Here is a 15,693-nt window from a genome sequence, read left to right as displayed (position 1 = left end):
CCAACCTGCAACAAACATCTTCCCTTACACCACAAGTCTTTCCACCCGCTCGCTCATTTGGGGGACCCTATCATAGGACCAGTATTACGATACCGACACCGACACCGACCTGAACCACCAATCAGTCATCATGGCGCAGAAGCGACTTATGCAAGAACTCATACCCCTTCAAAAGGAGAAGTGGGTTGATATTGAGGTGTGTTTTTACAAGAATTCACAGTCAAAGGCGAGAACTAACATGCAGTTCCATTCAAGACCGACGAGTCGAACCTCCTTCGCTGGAAAGTCGGCCTCTGGGTCGTCAACCCCGACAGCGCCTGGCACGGTGCCTATCTCAAGGCCGAGATGAAGTTCCCGAACGATTACCCATACCAGCCTCCTTCTTTCAAATTCCTGACAAAGAGCATCTGCCACCCCAACGTTTACACCGACGGCGCTCTCTGCATCTCTATCCTCCACAAACCTGGTGAAGATGAGCACTCGGGCGAGCTGGCTAGCGAGCGTTGGAATGTGCTCCACGGTGTCGAGTCTGTGCTCCGATCCGTCCTGCTCCTCCTCGATGATCCCGAGATCAACTCCCCTGCGAACGTCGACGCAAGCGTCCTCTACCGCGACAACAGAGCCGATTACAACAGGCAGGCAAAAGAAATCGTTGATAAGTCTCAGAAGGACATACCATCAGGCTCTAGGATGCCTACTACCGATGAGCTCACCACTGCACCACAAAAGCCAGTCGATGATGACGCCGATTTCTGGAACATGACCGACGAGGAATTCAACTTTGGCGGTAGTGACAGTGAGGAGGATATGGAGGATTTTGATGATGATGATGAAGACGACGACGACGACGTTAGAGACCGGAATTAGACGTCCTGGCGCAGTAGTGCATTTCTTGGGAAGGTCCAGTATGGAGGGTCGGCTGTGTTCATCATCGGCATTTTAACGGTTTCGTCTTTTCATCTGCAGTATAGCCGGTATAGCGGGTTGTCTTTTATTATGGGCGTTAGAGATTCGCGGCCTGTTCTGACTAGAATAGTCACGAACGAAGCACGGGATTTGGTATGCGGGAAGCGGTGATGGGCCCGCGGTTTCTGTTTTATACATGCTGTTACGAGGAGCAAAGGAGTGTGTTCCATTCGAGATTTCTTCATAGACAGAATACGAGATTCAGGCGATATTGGGGCGCCAAAACCTAAACATGGACTGTGAGGTTACTGTTCATCAGATGCTTCTTCAATGGGGCTACTGAAAAGAAGACCCAAGGATATCGTAGCATCCAGAAATGAGAATGATCGAAGTGACTTATTGGGCACATGAACAGATATCACGAAATAGAGACTGAATTAACTGTACTGCATCGTGATAAATAGTGTTTTGTATTCCTTTATCGTGATCATAATCTGAGCCGCTACGTTCAGAAACCCAAATCGCTGTCGAAAACCAATAATTCATTCAACACGATGCCACCATCCTCACCTTCCTTGGATGTAGGAGGAAAACGCCTCACGCTCAAATGCTAGCAAGAATCATGTCGTGTCATAAGACAGCGGCGATTCCCATCGTCCGCCCATGCTTCGATTTCAACAAGCCAAACCACGAAATGCAACCACTTGCGCCCCTCCTGGTACGCCTCCAAAACAACACCACCTGAGGATGTCTACTGCTTCTCATTTGGCATGTCCATGTCGATATCTATCAGGTCGACCGACCCCTTTCTTTCAGATGAGGTTTTCCATGACATCATAGGAGGAGGCCTAGACCTCTCTTGCATTTCTGGGCTTCGAGACTCCTCTGACATAGACAGAGCGCTGTCCGTGTTATCAGCGCCGACTGTGTTGGGCGTTAGGGTAGCCGACGTTGGTTCCGTTGTGGATGCAGTCGAGGCCTGAGGTCGAGCTGGGAGTGTGGGAGGATCGTCATCAAGAAGATCAGAACTATGAATATAGTTTGACGAACCCCCATAGTCCTTCATCTCGGTACCTATTTCATCATCCTGATCTTTGGATGGGTTGTCCCAGAATGGGTGGTCCCACCCGTTTCTACCATCGCTTCCAATCGATGCACGGTTGCTGTCCATTGATCCAACGCTGTCGGCTCGGTGTTTTCTCTTGGAAGGTGAGATGGGATCAAAGGTTGGGGTTGTCTTGACCTCAACTGTCGACTCTTCCTCGGCCAACTCTTGTCGAAAAGATTTGTTGTCTATCTTGACAAATCGCTCAAGCTGAGGTGGAAGGGGTTGCTTGGGAGTTTTGAGGGCCTCTTCGGTGGCATATACGAGCAATGGCTTGGTAGTGTCATTCCACATCTCCTTGAACACTTGCTCGATATCCAGTTTCTGTGATGGTGTTAGTCGTCAACTCTTCTGTGGCTTCAAGCCCGTTCCGCTTCCTTACCTCTGCTCTGGTGGCTGTTTCATCACCATAAGGAGTATAGGCCAGTCTCCACCATTGCTCAGCTGGTTTGCTCTCCTCCCCGTTCAATTCTATCAAATCTTCTTCCTCGCGTTGACAGACATATATTATATGAGGAGATGTGGCCACTCCACGGAGTAGGTACTTTTTGCAGGTCATAGGCTCCGGGCGACCTGGCTTGTCTGGCACAGTCAGAAGCCTCCCTAGGGCCCTCTGCTTCCTTACCATCTGTTCCATTTCCGCATCGACCTCTGCAAAGGTCAGTCAATCATTTTCAGTCTACTCAGAGTCGCAAGACCTACCTTTGATCCTCTTGTCAAGACTTTCGAGCAGCCTTTTCGAGTACTGAATCACCTCCTCAACCGTCTGGTACTGTTCCTTCGCAGCGCCATCGCGATCAGGAACAGCCTGATGATAGTCGGGGTACTTGCTTGTGTCAAATCCAGATTTCTCCAATGCCTGGAACTTTCCAAGCCCATCAAGATAGCTCTTGTAACCTTCCCACTGCTCTGCCGACCTTTTCAAGAGGTCGGATTTGGTCTTGGCTTTATCGGTGACCCAAGCCTCGGCCAGGTGATCAATTTTCTCCTTTTCCTTCTCAAGGCGTGCCATCTCTTTTTTGGTCTGGCGCCAACCGTACTGGATGCGGCGGGCATGGTCCCTCCGCGATATCATGTACTTTTCTGGGTAGAATTCCTGCGGTATTTCTATTGGGTCCTTTGGTCCGTCGCAACCAATGTCGAGTACCAATACTTCACCCATCTCCTTGAAAAAAGCCACTTTAGAGTCTTCGTTAATCGTCTCGGACCCAAGCGTATCGCTCCACATTACATGGTCAAGTGCCTCATACAAGGTCTTGATGCACTTGTACTCGTTACGTGTGTGCTCTATCTCGAGCATGCCGAAAGTTGCGTCCTCTTCCAGAATGTCGCCATGGAATAATGCAAGACTAGCAACTTGCATGATCGGCCGGATCGTTTCCAGATGTCTCTGACCAAGCATCTCGTAAAATCGCTTCTCTTTGTCAAGGCCGCTGTGTTCCATCAAGTCCACCAGCACATATGTTGAGCCATACCCACGCTCGGTGGAGTCCAGGAAAGCCATTAGACGGTGAATTTCCTCCTCAAACGCAGTGCCACTATTAAAATCACCGCTGTTCCAGCTCTGTTCGTTATTCATCTTAGCCAAAACTTCTGGCGCTAGGATTTCTTCACCTCTCCACCAGTCTTTGTTGTTGCCGTATGTCGGAGCCAAGTCGCCAATATTGAGAAGTACGTTTCTGGCCATGGGGATTTCATGCATGATCGTGAGGAGTCCGCCGAGTCGATGATAGGTCGCTGTGCCGGTCGTCGTCAACATTGCAGGAGCGCCTGGCGTCCGCTTTCTTTTCGATGCCGAAGGTCCATCCACTGGCGTCTCAGACTTGCTGGCCGATCCAGTAGGGACCATTGCCCAGTCTGCTGCATTATAGGTTTCGCGATTGGCAGGTCCAAACTGGATTGGCGCCGGCTCCGATGGTCCTGTAAAGCCGGTTTCTTGTTGAGGTATCGTTATGCCAGCTTCTTGTGCCGACTCGCGAATGGCTCGTTGTACGTCGTCATCTTCCTGGGCCTGGCTGTTTGGGACACCTTGGTACGACTCGGTTAGTGTATGTTGGTTGGAGGGGGCAAGAGGAATACCGGGCACATGTGCCGCGGTCCAGTCCACCACCGTACCCAGAGGAGATCGATTGTTTGATCGGGAAGGAGGTCTCGAGGGAGCGCCATATAGATGGGAGTCGGGCGGAGGAGTTACGCCTTGAATAACGGAGTGATCGGAGGATTCGACATGAAAGGCTACAGAATTTAGTCAAGGTCAAGAAAGTGATACATGGAGAAACTGACATATCCCGGCATTGTTGGTGCTACCGTCTCTATCTGCACTGAATACTGAGTCATCCCAGATCTTTTGGTATTTTGAGCGAAACTGTAGCGTTTTAGCATGCGATCGAACTCGGTCTTGATGTAGGAGAGAGGTATTCATACGCCTTCTTCATCATTGAACCATTGCTCGGCAACTCTTTCGGGGTCACGGTTGTTGAGCTATCGAAGAAACGTATGTCAGTCGCAACGGGTGCTTGGCAAACGATTTAGCCTGAGCTGACCTTGAGGGCCTGTATAACCAAGTCGCGATCATGTATGGCATTCAGATTGCAAACCTCCATCACCATACCAATTTCCCCCTCATTAGGCTCCATGGATGCCATGGTGTAGTGGTTGGTGAAGCTGTGAGGCCAAGGAGTAGAATATGAAGCTCCTCTTGGATGTCGTAGCTCAACCTGTTGATGTGGTGCTCCTCCCACTGAGGGGACGACGAACCAATGAGTTTGTCTCGAAGGACAGATGGGAACAAGAATTGAACGAAGGGAACAATGGGCAAAGAAAGAGCCGAGTAGTAAATAATGAGAGTTTGGAGAGCGCTTCTGACGAAACGCACTCGTTGTAAGTTGTATGAAGGAATGAAGATGGACCACTAACTGATGAGCAGCGCTTCCAGTGGCCGCGGAGGGGTACGTACTGAACTAGCAGCGATAAGATAAGAATATGCTTTGCGCCTCATTAATTGATTCACACGTGCCGTGCTGTGTAGGCATGCACTGGGACGTTATTCCCTGATGACGATCTAACGCTGAGAATAAAACTCCATTTTCTGTAAATTCACTTATTTGAATTGATTTCTGAATGCCATAGGCTACTGACTCATAATAGATTATGAGAATGTAAAGAAATTTGAGACATGCAGTCAAAGATTCAAGGTTATGTATGCCGAAACTTCGTAGGTAGGTGTAAGATATTTTGTGAAATGGTTAATCATGTTCTGCCCATTGTTTCTGGGACAGAGAGGTGCTTAAGAGTGACCTAGATTCTGTATATGAGTTGGCTTATTGCCCAGTTTTATATCCAAGATGGTGATGGAGGTACATGGGTAAGCAGTGTTCCCGGATTTGTTGTGGCAATGGTGTACACAAATAAAGATTACTACCAAGTCCGAGGTATCTAAGTATTGTGTATCAAAGATTGTCGTTCCATGATGCTTATTTGAGGCAGATACCTTAGTACCTACCAGATAAATACAGCTTGCCGACGCACTTATCCTGTACAGAGTCAAACTGTAGCTTAATGGCTTAGAAGGTTCTAGAAGCTTCGATCATAGAGATGGGTAAGCTGGGGTTTAGTTACAGGAATAGCTGCAGGCCCCGGTGGGTAAGTCGTCAAATTGTAGGTGCTATGTACAGGCTTAGGGTTATAACAGATATGTGTAAGGTATCATAGAGAGTATAAACGATGAATAGAAAGTATAGCACATGGAAAATATCATTGCAGTAGGTAGGCCAAGATTTGAGCGTCCCCAAGACCCGCTCAAGCTTCCAGGAACCATCTCGAGCTTCGGAGCTGGACGTCTTGGTCTGGACTTTGGGCGTCTGGGGCGCTATCTCCACCACGGCTAGGTATCGTCATAGGTCACTGTACCCTGCGAGTGCTTTCAGGTATCATCGATTAGTAGGTTGGGTCGAGCCCGACATGAGACTACCGCAGCATGACCAACAGAGTTTTAGTCAGACGTGCATGTTGCAGGAATTGACTTTTATCAGCTCTGAATGATCCAACGCTTGACTTTGGATGGGAAAATTGACATGTGGTTGTGACGGTTGTGAACAAAACAAAAAGTCACAGATGTAATTAGATGTACATCTTCTTTATTTTGAATGGAAATCGATCGACTCGACGTCACCCCCACCCCCAGCCAGCCAGTGCCCATTCCATATCAAGGTCTCTATCTCCATGGCGGCCTGCCGCTTTCCCTTGGAAGCTTCCACAAGGTCCCATGGCCCCAGTATTTCCCAGCGGTGGCTTCTCTAAATTCCATCGCCTAACCATCTTACGGTCGCATAGCGTAAGTACTAAGCTTTGAAGCATCAGTGTCAATAGGTTAACTTGACTTAATCCTCCTCACCTTTTGTAAACTCACACTTGCAACCAACACATTCCCCTCTCTTTAATCACACTCGAATTCACAAACATACCTGTTTACTCTTGGTTTTCCTTTAAAAACAAAGTAACACGCTTCCTACTACCTACATACTCCCCCCATTCTTGTTTCCACTCCTCCCTCGTCCACCGCTCACACTTCAACTCAACACATTTGAACCACATCGCAAACCCATACACTCGAGAGTACAACATTGACCAAAAGCTACAATGGTCAAAGAGACAAAGCTCTACGACACTCTTAATGTCAAGCCTGAGGCTTCTCAAGACGAGATTAAGAAGGGGTACAAGTAAGTAAACACAGCTTCCTATCATGCCACCGCCTCCAAGTACATGGGTAGCTCGACAAGTATGAAGCATCTTGTCGTCGCAAATATCGCCCTCAGCGCAATCCACACTAAGCCCATCGACTGTAGCTAACCACCATGTTCTCACAGGAAAGCAGCCTTGAAATGGCACCCAGACAAGAACAAGAACAGCCCCGATGCGGCTGAAAAGTTCAAAGAATGCTCGCAAGCATACGAGATTCTCTCCGACCCCGAAAAGCGCAAGATTTATGATTCATATGGTCTCGAATTCCTCCTCCGTGGTGGTACCGCTCAACCCGAAAGCGGTGCCGGTGCCGGTGGCAATCCCTTTGCCGCTGGAGGCATGCCTGGCGGATTCAACTTCGAAGGCGGTATGCCCGGTGGAGGCACCCGAACTTTCCACTTCAACACCGGAGGCGGTGGTGCTGGCGGCTTTGGTTTCAGTAACCCCGAAGACATCTTCGCCGAGTTCATGCGCAACGGAGCCGGCGGTATGCACGGCGGCGTTGATGATGAGGACATGGCTGGCATGTTCGGCGGATTTGGTGGAGGTCCTCGCAGTCGTGCTTCGCGCACGCGATCAGGCTTCGATGGACGAGCCAGGGAAACGACACCAGAGGTTACAACTGTTGAGCGACCTCTTCCTCTGACCCTTGAGGAGTTGTTCAACGGCGTTACCAAGAAGATGAAGATCAAGCGTAAGACGTTCGATGATTCCACCCAGAAGCGGGTGCAGACCGACCAAATTCTCGAAGTTCCCATCAAGCCTGGTCTGAAGAAGGGCTCCAAGATCAAGTTCAACGGAGTTGGTGATCAAGTAGAGGGAGGTCGCCAAGATCTTCACTTTATCGTCGAAGAGGTAAGCACAAATTCATGTTAACCCCAGGTATAATTCGATGACTAACAGTTTTATAGAAGGAACACCCTCTCTACAAGCGCGAGGACAACGACCTCGTCCACACAGTCACTCTTGACCTAAAGGAGGCCCTTACTGGATGGCGAAGAACAGTGACTACGATCGATGGCCGACAGCTCAACTTAGAGAAGGGCGGTCCTACCCAGCCCAACAGCGAGGAGCGTTACCCCGGTCTGGGCATGCCAATTTCGAAGAAACCGGGCCAGCGAGGCGATTTTGTCATCAAGTACAAGATCAACTTCCCATCAAGTTTGACTGCAGACCAGAAGCAGAAGTTGAGGGAGATCCTATAGAGGCTCGCCGCGAGCGAAAACATTTGCAATTCTGGCCGGATACTAGAGATGTGCTGGAATTTTGTTCAAGCCAGCAACATCAAGATTCGGTTGCAAAAGCTTGCATTACACATGATTGGTGTTATGGCGTTGGGAACTTTACGAATAATGAAAAGAGTGGAAGTCTGATGAATGGACCTCGTCCCTTGAAGGAGCTCAGGTTGAAGAATACAAAGTTATAGGCGGATGAAAGGGAGTTGATTAGCATGTGGCCTTTGATATCCATTTGATGGTTGTTTAATTAGTAGTACTTATGTCTTATATAGCTGTCTAATATTGAGGCAGGTTTGAACATTCGATCAATTTGTATTCATGCATGTTTTTGTTGGTGCAAATTAGGCTGTTGATATGATCACGATGCAACGACTAGGTTGTTTGTATATGGACTGATGCAAATCCCTCAAGCCAAACATGGCGAGGGTCCACCTTTGCTGAGTGACTGTTTGCATACAGACTTATGATGACCACAATATGTGCATGGCTTGTTGATAAACGGGTGGTCGGTTCGAATTCTCCGTCACCTGCAGCAAGGTATGTTGTTGTATGGATGGGATGTCTTCTTGGTGCTTATGTACGGTACCCAGAAATCTTGATGAGAGGAGGTATTTCTCTTCTAAGCCAACCAACCCGTTGCTTCGAAGCAGCCCTGGTCCATGCTACCAACTCATGCTTGTTAGAGGCTCAAAGAACAACATCGCTGATGCGGACCGGCAGGAAGGGAAGAAAACGGGTCCCCCTCACTTAGTGTCTTGTTTAACAGGGATTCAAAGTGCAGCGATGACGACACTTGGCGGTTCTAAGTCGGACCTTAGTTTTGGTTTTAGTAGCTTGGGCCTGGGCCTGGATGGAGGGGGAGGGGCATTTTATTCGTGTATTTGTTCATTGCATTCGATTTGATTCGGGATCGCGAGGGGTTTTGTCTGACTTGCACGTGTTTGGTGAAGACTCCAATCGTGACTCGACTGGATAGTATGAGCAGTATATGTGATTGAACTACCTTTGTATGTTTCTTGATATTCAATATATAATGCCGTCAATACTTGTCTAACTCATCTGGCGCATAATTCATGATGATGTCTCTGGTGCTCCCCATGCCCGCGGGGTTTCTCAACCACCCTGTCTACTCTCAGTCTTACACGCTGGATGGCTGATGCACGCTCAAAAGCAACATCCCGTCGATGGAACCCAACCCGGACAACCCCCGTAGTCTTGACTTAGTAGAAGCCCCAGTTACACTCGCATGTTCCAATTACAGCTTTCTGCAGTGCCATGAGCTTTCCGTCACCTTCTGGGCCTCCGTATCTTCAATCAAGGAAAGACAGCTCCTCCATAAAACCTCCGTTCCCCCACACTTACTCCATCACTCTCGTCTTCTTCTCTCACCATCTCTCGCTCCACCGTTCTTCCACGACCTTCTCTCCTATAACCCTACTTAATACGCCCAATTCCTTCTAGAACTTGCACATACTTCTTCTCTAAAAGCTTCACTATTACTATCCGCCAAAATGCCTGAGGTATGTTCTTTACAACCAGCAATAGTATGGGCTCTTAGCTGACATGTGATTCCAGATCAACACCCTCCTGTTCGACTGCGACAACACCCTCGTCCTCTCTGAGGAGCTTGCCTTTGAGGCTTGCGCTGGTCTCATCAACGAGATCTGCGAGTCTCGCAAGGTTGACATGCGATTCACTGGCGAGACTCTCATCAAGGAGTTCGTTGGCCAAAACTTCCGTGGCATGCTCACCACCCTCCAAAAGAACTACAACATCGACATTTCCGCCGAAGACCTCGAATCCTACGTCCGAAAGGAGGAAGACGCCGTCATCGCCAAGCTCAAGGAGGCCCTCAAGCCTTGCGTTGGTGTCGATGAGCAGCTCGAGAAGCTTGCTGCTTCCGGAAAGTACACAATGTCTGTTGTCTCATCCTCTGCTCTTCGACGAGTTCGCGCTTCCATCGAGAAGGTCGGCCAGGACAAGTACTTCCCTGGCGACGTTGTCTTCTCTGCTGCCACAAGTCTCGAGAAGCCTACCAGCAAGCCTGACCCCGCCATCTACCTCCATGCTCTTGAGAAGCTCGGCAAGAAGGCCGAGGAGGCAGTTGCCATTGAGGACAGCAAGAGCGGTACTCTCAGCGGTACCCGTGCTGGAATCAAGGTCATTGGCTACGTCGGTCCTTATGCTGAGGACAAGCAGGCCGAGATGGAACAGGTCTTGCGCGATGCTGGTGCTGTGGTCATCATGCGTGACTGGTCCGAGTTCCCCGCTGCTCTGCAAAAGATTGAGGCTGGTGAGGTTTAGATGAGAGAAGAGTTTGTTGCTATGACAATCTACTTTGAGGAATACCCAAATTTACATATAAGCCATATAGCGAGAGGGATGTTCAGGATAACAAAGTCCTGCTTAACTAATGCAGTTTTGATGAATCTACTTGGATATCATGGGACATGGGTGACCAATCTAAGACATGTTCGCATTAATCAGTCAATATGCTACTTCTCATGATCGATTACTACTGTAAGCGTCTTCATTTCAAAGTATTAATGGGTATTCCATACATGATGCGCCTATCATTTCCGCCAATCCATTAAGAAGCTGTTAACACTCTGTAATGTGGCGCGGCTAGGATTCGCCCCAGGATAAGCCGTCATGATGAGGCCTAATCTCGACTTGATCAAGTTCTTTGTAAACGAGACATTTTTTGTCGAATCCCTGACCTTTCCTTCATCGCCGAACAGGTAGCATGATATGGCAAGGGCCACACCAACTGATAGATCCTTTCCAGACTCGCATGCCACAGCAATGCGTTGTTCACCAGGTTCCTCAACTGAGGCAAGATACTTGGCGGCGAAGTCGCATATTTCAGGTAGCGCAGTGCGAAGATTCCGACTTGCCAACTTGCTTTTCCCAAGGCCAGCTTGCATATATGTTTTAGACTTCAACCATGAGTCCTTTGGTGTTGTATCTTGGGTTATAGCTATGCGGCATTCGGCGGGCATGGCAGGGAGGGGCAAAGCGCAAACAGATATGTGAGGCACGATTTGTAGTTGAAATCCTTCATCTTTCTTGCTAGTCGCTTGTTCGTCGACTATCCTGGAGATGAGATCTGGCAGCTCTGCTTCTGATGTTTCAAGAAGCTCATCGACATTCTCCCAGAACAAGGGCGCTTCGAGACCATGTGCCCACATTTCAGTATCATCACCTGCGCCCTGAATGTATCCGCCCTCGTCCATCTCACTGCCTACCACACGGCGACTAGCCGTGCAGCATATTACAGGCCTGAAATCCTCAAATATGGACTCTGTGTCTTCTGGTGAGGGAAGGGTTGAGTCAGGAGTTACCCAGAATGGGCGCAGTGGCTTGGTGAGACATGTTGGGAGATTTAGATTGAGAGCTTTTAAGGAGGCAACAAATCCAGGGATGAGGGTGGATATTTGCGAGTGAGTTGTAGCGGGAAGATGAGATGGGAGGTAAAGTTTGCTGGAGGAAGGGTGTGAGGGGATAATGGCAAGGTTGAGAACAGTGCACCAGATGGGAATTGTGGAAGAGAGGGCATCGGGCATTCCTGTATAAGTCAGTATTCAAACCTGTGAATATAATCTGATGAAGGACTTACGTTTGCCACGACGAGTAGAATCGACGATTATGATACTGTCAACGAGTTAACTTTTCACTCTAAAGATAAGAATGAATACTCCATCTCAGTACATACCCGTCATTCTTCTCAATTATTTCAACTAAATGCAAATTCAATCTCCTCGTACTAAACTTCCACGCTCTCTCGTGACCATCCGTACTTTTGAAATATGCACTCGCGCCTTTCCGCTCAGGAGGGATATACCAACTGCCACAACGCTCGTTGGCAACGAGTGGTCGTGGGGCATATGAATGAGACACATTGTCTACAAATTCAGCGTCGGTTTGAATACTGGTTAGACGGTTGTGTATTGTGAGTGTTGTGCGTTTGAGAGAGGCCATCAACTGAGACATGGAGAGTTGTTCATTTTGAGGAAGGATGAGATCAGAGAAGTGAGGGTCGGGCATGATGGCGGTTTGATATATGCTTTGAACCAGCCCAGTATACAAGTAATTGGGGGATAAGATGAAATAGAGAAATGAATGAGTCTAAATCTTGGAACGATCGATACAAGGTGTGGTGTTGAGTTTTTGGTGGAGCTACAAAGTTAAGAGCCCGCATGGCGACTTCATCCACCCCGCATTAAATGCAAAGCATATTCACTTTCACTTCTTATGAGAACATTTAAAGTATAAACAAAAAAGGCTTGATCATTACTTTTGGTCGTAACCCGTCAGACATATTTACATGCAGCATATGGTATCCGTCTCTTGCTTTAGTCCATTACTCCAATCTCCATTTGCCATTCTCAATGACAATCTTGACCTCCCTGTTCTCATCGATACTCCTTCGGCCAGCCTCGAGAATCGCCGTTGTGGCAATGGTGTTCTTGAGTGTGGGGAGAGGCTTGGCGTCAAGGTCCTCGGGCTTGAGCTTGCCCGAGTTGACGGCACGGCAGCCATCGACAAACTTCTCAATGGAAATGTAACCGTAACCAGTCTGACCGGCAAAGTTTCCATCCTCATCGGGAGCGTACTTCATGTAGAAGGGGTTGTACCACATCATCTGACCGACGGAGTCGTCGGCGACGTCGTAACCTCGCTTGGCCTGGTCGACACGGATCTCACCGTTGGCGGCGAGGTAGTGGAAGTACTGGTTGGAGTGGACACCGGCCTTTTGGGGTGCGGTCCATGAGGCAGTGTAGACACCAACGGCGCGCTTGGTGGGCTCGCCGTTCTTGTTCCAGGTAACGAGAAGAGAGATTGTGTCCTCGGTGCAAGGATCGCAGCCGAGTTCAACGGCAACACCCTTGGAGGACGAAGCATTAACGCTCACAGGGACGTACCCGCGCTCCTGAACCATCGAGTCGTTGATATCGATGTGGTGGCTGTTGAGGTAGTATGAGATATCAGACTCCTTACCAGCCCAAGCCTTGAAGGTCTCAAGCTGTGACTTGGGCTGAGACATGTAGCTGTAGAAGTAGTTGAAGTCGCCAAGCTTCTGAGCCTTTGCGCGAGCATCAGCGTAGGCGGGGTCGTATCGCTTGTGGTGCTCGACGTAGACGTAAACACCCTTCTTCTGAGCGAGTTCGACGAGCTGTTGGTGCTCCTCGAGGGCCTTGACGGCGGGCTTTGTGATCATGACATGGATGCCACGCTCAATGGCGTACTTGGCGATGGGGAAGTGAGTAGGGTCAGGAGTGAAGATTGTGATGGCATCGCCGGGGCTGAGGGCGTCGATAGCGGACTTGTAGGCATCGGGATCGACCTTGTCGTTGGCAGGGAACGAGTCGAAGGAGGTGTCGAGGTCGTTGTAGACTTGCTGGATGTTCTTGTTGAGATGTTCGCCTGGAGATGTTAGTAAGTGAAAGCTGTTGTGACTTTGGTAGAGTACGTACGGATAGCAGGGAACTTCTTGCCATTGACACCGACCATGCCCAACTTGTTGACCTTTTCGCGACGGCGCAAGTCAAAGAGACTGAGACCGACAACGCCGACCTTCTTGTCTGAACCAGAGGCACCACCACCAACAAAGCCAGTGGTGTACTCTCCGGTACCAATCTGAGAGTAAGTTGTTAGTTAATTGAAAAACTGGTTGGCGTCATGATGTTCAACTCACCATCAAGACGTTCAGAGGATCCATTGTGAATGTGATGAGGGGCAACGCGGGGAAAGAAACAGAAGCTATGATGAGACTCAAGACAGAGTATGAGGGTATAAAAATACTTCCAGACTAATGTATGGAAGAATGCGCAAGTCGATTCAAGGTCTGAACTGGTCAAGAGAAGATGTCTAGAGTGCAATCATGAGCTCTCTTATGAATTGCTCGCTCATGTCTCCGCAAGCTAACCTGAGCTTTGGCTACTGAAGCTGGGGGACATGTTCGGGGTTCTCTCCGTCTGCGATTGGAGGAAAAAAGAGTCCCCGCGCTGGAAACCCCCCAATCTCGAGCTTGGGATGGAAAGTGTTCTTATGGAGTCATGATACGGAATGAAGAGCTCATGTGACTGTGGGGAAATGAATATGGGGGATATGATCTAGATTCATTGATCTGCCTTATTAGAAAGACAACAACATAAATGTTGTAATGTAAATCTTGGTGGTTTGTTGCTACAGACTAAACTATTGTATGGAGTCTATGGGACGAGAGCGGGGGTTTGGAGAAATAGTCCCCATAGCAGCTCTTTATTACTGATCACAGAAGCTGCCGCATACCCGAGGCTAACCTTGGGCCTACCTAGATAAATATTGAAATGCAGTATAAAAACACGGGAAGGCGCTTCTGCCCGCGGGTACTGAACAGTAATGACCTTTTGCATGGAACAAAAGGGTCGAGCAACTAAGAGCCACCCCCAAAGCATGGATCACCACTATAAACTTAGAGCAATCAGTGGGTTCCTTTAGTTGCGACAATCAAATGAGGGGTAAAATGGCGGGGTCGGATCCGGATCCCCCACCCCCACGCCGCTATAACGACCGGCTCATGACCGCTTGTAAGTTACAACTATAGGTGGCTTGAATGACAAGGGCATTGACTATATCGTACAGATATGTCTGGCTGACCTATACTTCCATCGCTTATGCTTCTTATTGACAAGTAAAATTGATTCTGTCTCGCGGAGAAACCAGTGATAAATCGTGACTGTCTTTTCTGTGCAACCCAACATCTCATTGTGGTAAATCCCACCTGCCACTTTGGGGGTACCATTACCAATAATTCTCCGTTTACTGGCCCTAGACAGAGCCTCTAAAACATCCAACAGGCTATCATGAAAATTTACCCCCCATCAACACTAAACTCCCCATGCATCAACATCACCACCCAAACAACTCACACGCCCAACTCAGCCGCAAGTCGGTCGACTTCCAGGTACCTAGGCTTATTCCCTTCGGACTCGCCTGTATTTCAGCCATGCACTTTGCCTCACACACCGCATCCAGTACGGTCAGCTCGAGGCTCAAAGGGGGTGACTCTCGACCGGCTAATACCAAACCTCAACGCGGGATGTCCAACATGGATCTTAAGCGACCCAATATTGTTGTTGTCTGATGAGCCTCTCTCTCCATCACCCTTCCCGTCCAGCCGGCTCCTTGTGCCAAAGTTAGCTAGATCAACAGTTAAGGGTCTATGCAAAGTGTTTAATCCTAGAAAAGGGATGCATCCAGAAGCATGGAGGTTTCGTTCAACGTTTCTACCGAGTCGTATTCTTCAAGGAACCGACCTGAACTGCCGGTCTCGCATTCCAGGTATCAAACCACCCAGCTGCCAAGATATCAATCGATCATGGTACGAACCCGAGGATTCCGATACGTTTCTCGTTAAGTACGAGCTTGACTTGCCGAGTCTTGGTCTTGGCTACGACGTTGAGGCTTTAGACTTCAGCATCACGACTGGCCTCTTATCACTCAATCTGATACCTCACTTCAAACAATTCCCACCTTACATACGGGGTAGCGTACCACCATTAAAAGAATTTTGTGGTCCTCTTGACCCCAGACTTGCACCGCATTCTTCCAATTGGGGGACGGTCGATCCAATACCCACGTCTGTCTTGGAGCACTTGACTTCCCGAAGCGAAGCGAATCCACCCCCAAACTGGGATTGGGACTGGCTGCCGAAAACGC

At 48.9% G+C, this 15,693-nt stretch overlaps 7 protein-coding genes across 7 annotated transcripts; 4 read left to right on the top strand and 3 right to left on the bottom strand.

The window, feature by feature from the left end:
* Positions 1-130: 130 nt before the first annotated feature.
* FGSG_05134 (uncharacterized protein) lies at positions 131-867 on the top strand (the record flags this gene model as incomplete). Its single annotated transcript, XM_011325331.1, has 2 exons — positions 131-196; positions 256-867. 2 exons carry the CDS (start codon positions 131-133, stop codon positions 865-867), a joined length of 678 nt encoding a protein of 225 aa, XP_011323633.1.
* Positions 868-1,657: 790 nt separating this feature from the next.
* FGSG_12689 (uncharacterized protein) lies at positions 1,658-4,656 on the bottom strand (the record flags this gene model as incomplete). Its single annotated transcript, XM_011325330.1, has 5 exons — positions 1,658-2,335; positions 2,394-2,662; positions 2,714-4,049; positions 4,436-4,492; positions 4,555-4,656. The coding sequence occupies 5 exons, from the start codon at positions 4,654-4,656 to the stop codon at positions 1,658-1,660; spliced, it is 2,442 nt and encodes an 813-aa protein (XP_011323632.1).
* A 1,604-nt stretch (positions 4,657-6,260) lies between these two features.
* FGSG_05133 (uncharacterized protein) lies at positions 6,261-8,294 on the top strand. The gene is made up of 3 exons (XM_011325329.1): positions 6,261-6,729; positions 6,877-7,606; positions 7,663-8,294. Exons 1-3 carry the CDS (start codon positions 6,650-6,652, stop codon positions 7,954-7,956), a joined length of 1,104 nt encoding a protein of 367 aa, XP_011323631.1. The 5' UTR covers positions 6,261-6,649; the 3' UTR covers positions 7,957-8,294.
* A 1,063-nt stretch (positions 8,295-9,357) lies between these two features.
* Positions 9,358-10,413, top strand: FGSG_05132 (uncharacterized protein). Its single transcript, XM_011325328.1, has 2 exons — positions 9,358-9,509; positions 9,565-10,413. Exons 1-2 carry the CDS (start codon positions 9,501-9,503, stop codon positions 10,291-10,293), a joined length of 738 nt encoding a protein of 245 aa, XP_011323630.1. The 5' UTR covers positions 9,358-9,500; the 3' UTR covers positions 10,294-10,413.
* Positions 10,414-10,562: 149 nt separating this feature from the next.
* FGSG_05131 (uncharacterized protein) lies at positions 10,563-12,036 on the bottom strand (the record flags this gene model as incomplete). The annotated part of the gene is made up of 3 exons (XM_011325327.1): positions 10,563-11,557; positions 11,609-11,643; positions 11,705-12,036. 3 exons carry the CDS (start codon positions 12,034-12,036, stop codon positions 10,563-10,565), a joined length of 1,362 nt encoding a protein of 453 aa, XP_011323629.1.
* Positions 12,037-12,259: 223 nt separating this feature from the next.
* On the bottom strand, positions 12,260-13,822 carry FGSG_05130 (uncharacterized protein). The gene is made up of 3 exons (XM_011325326.1): positions 13,688-13,822; positions 13,467-13,629; positions 12,260-13,416 (listed from the first exon to the last, which is right to left on the bottom strand). Exons 1-3 carry the CDS (start codon positions 13,709-13,711, stop codon positions 12,353-12,355), a joined length of 1,251 nt encoding a protein of 416 aa, XP_011323628.1. The 5' UTR covers positions 13,712-13,822; the 3' UTR covers positions 12,260-12,352.
* Positions 13,823-14,497: 675 nt separating this feature from the next.
* On the top strand, positions 14,498-15,118 carry FGSG_05129 (uncharacterized protein; the record flags this gene model as incomplete). Its single annotated transcript, XM_011325325.1, has 2 exons — positions 14,498-14,561; positions 14,832-15,118. The coding sequence occupies 2 exons, from the start codon at positions 14,498-14,500 to the stop codon at positions 15,116-15,118; spliced, it is 351 nt and encodes a 116-aa protein (XP_011323627.1).
* Between the last annotated feature and the right edge of the window lie 575 nt (positions 15,119-15,693).

This window comes from Fusarium graminearum, chromosome 3 (genome assembly GCF_000240135.3).
Source record: "Fusarium graminearum PH-1 chromosome 3, whole genome shotgun sequence".
NCBI lineage: Eukaryota > Fungi > Ascomycota > Sordariomycetes > Hypocreales > Nectriaceae > Fusarium > Fusarium graminearum.
This window is presented reverse-complemented; position numbering and strand designations above follow the sequence as displayed.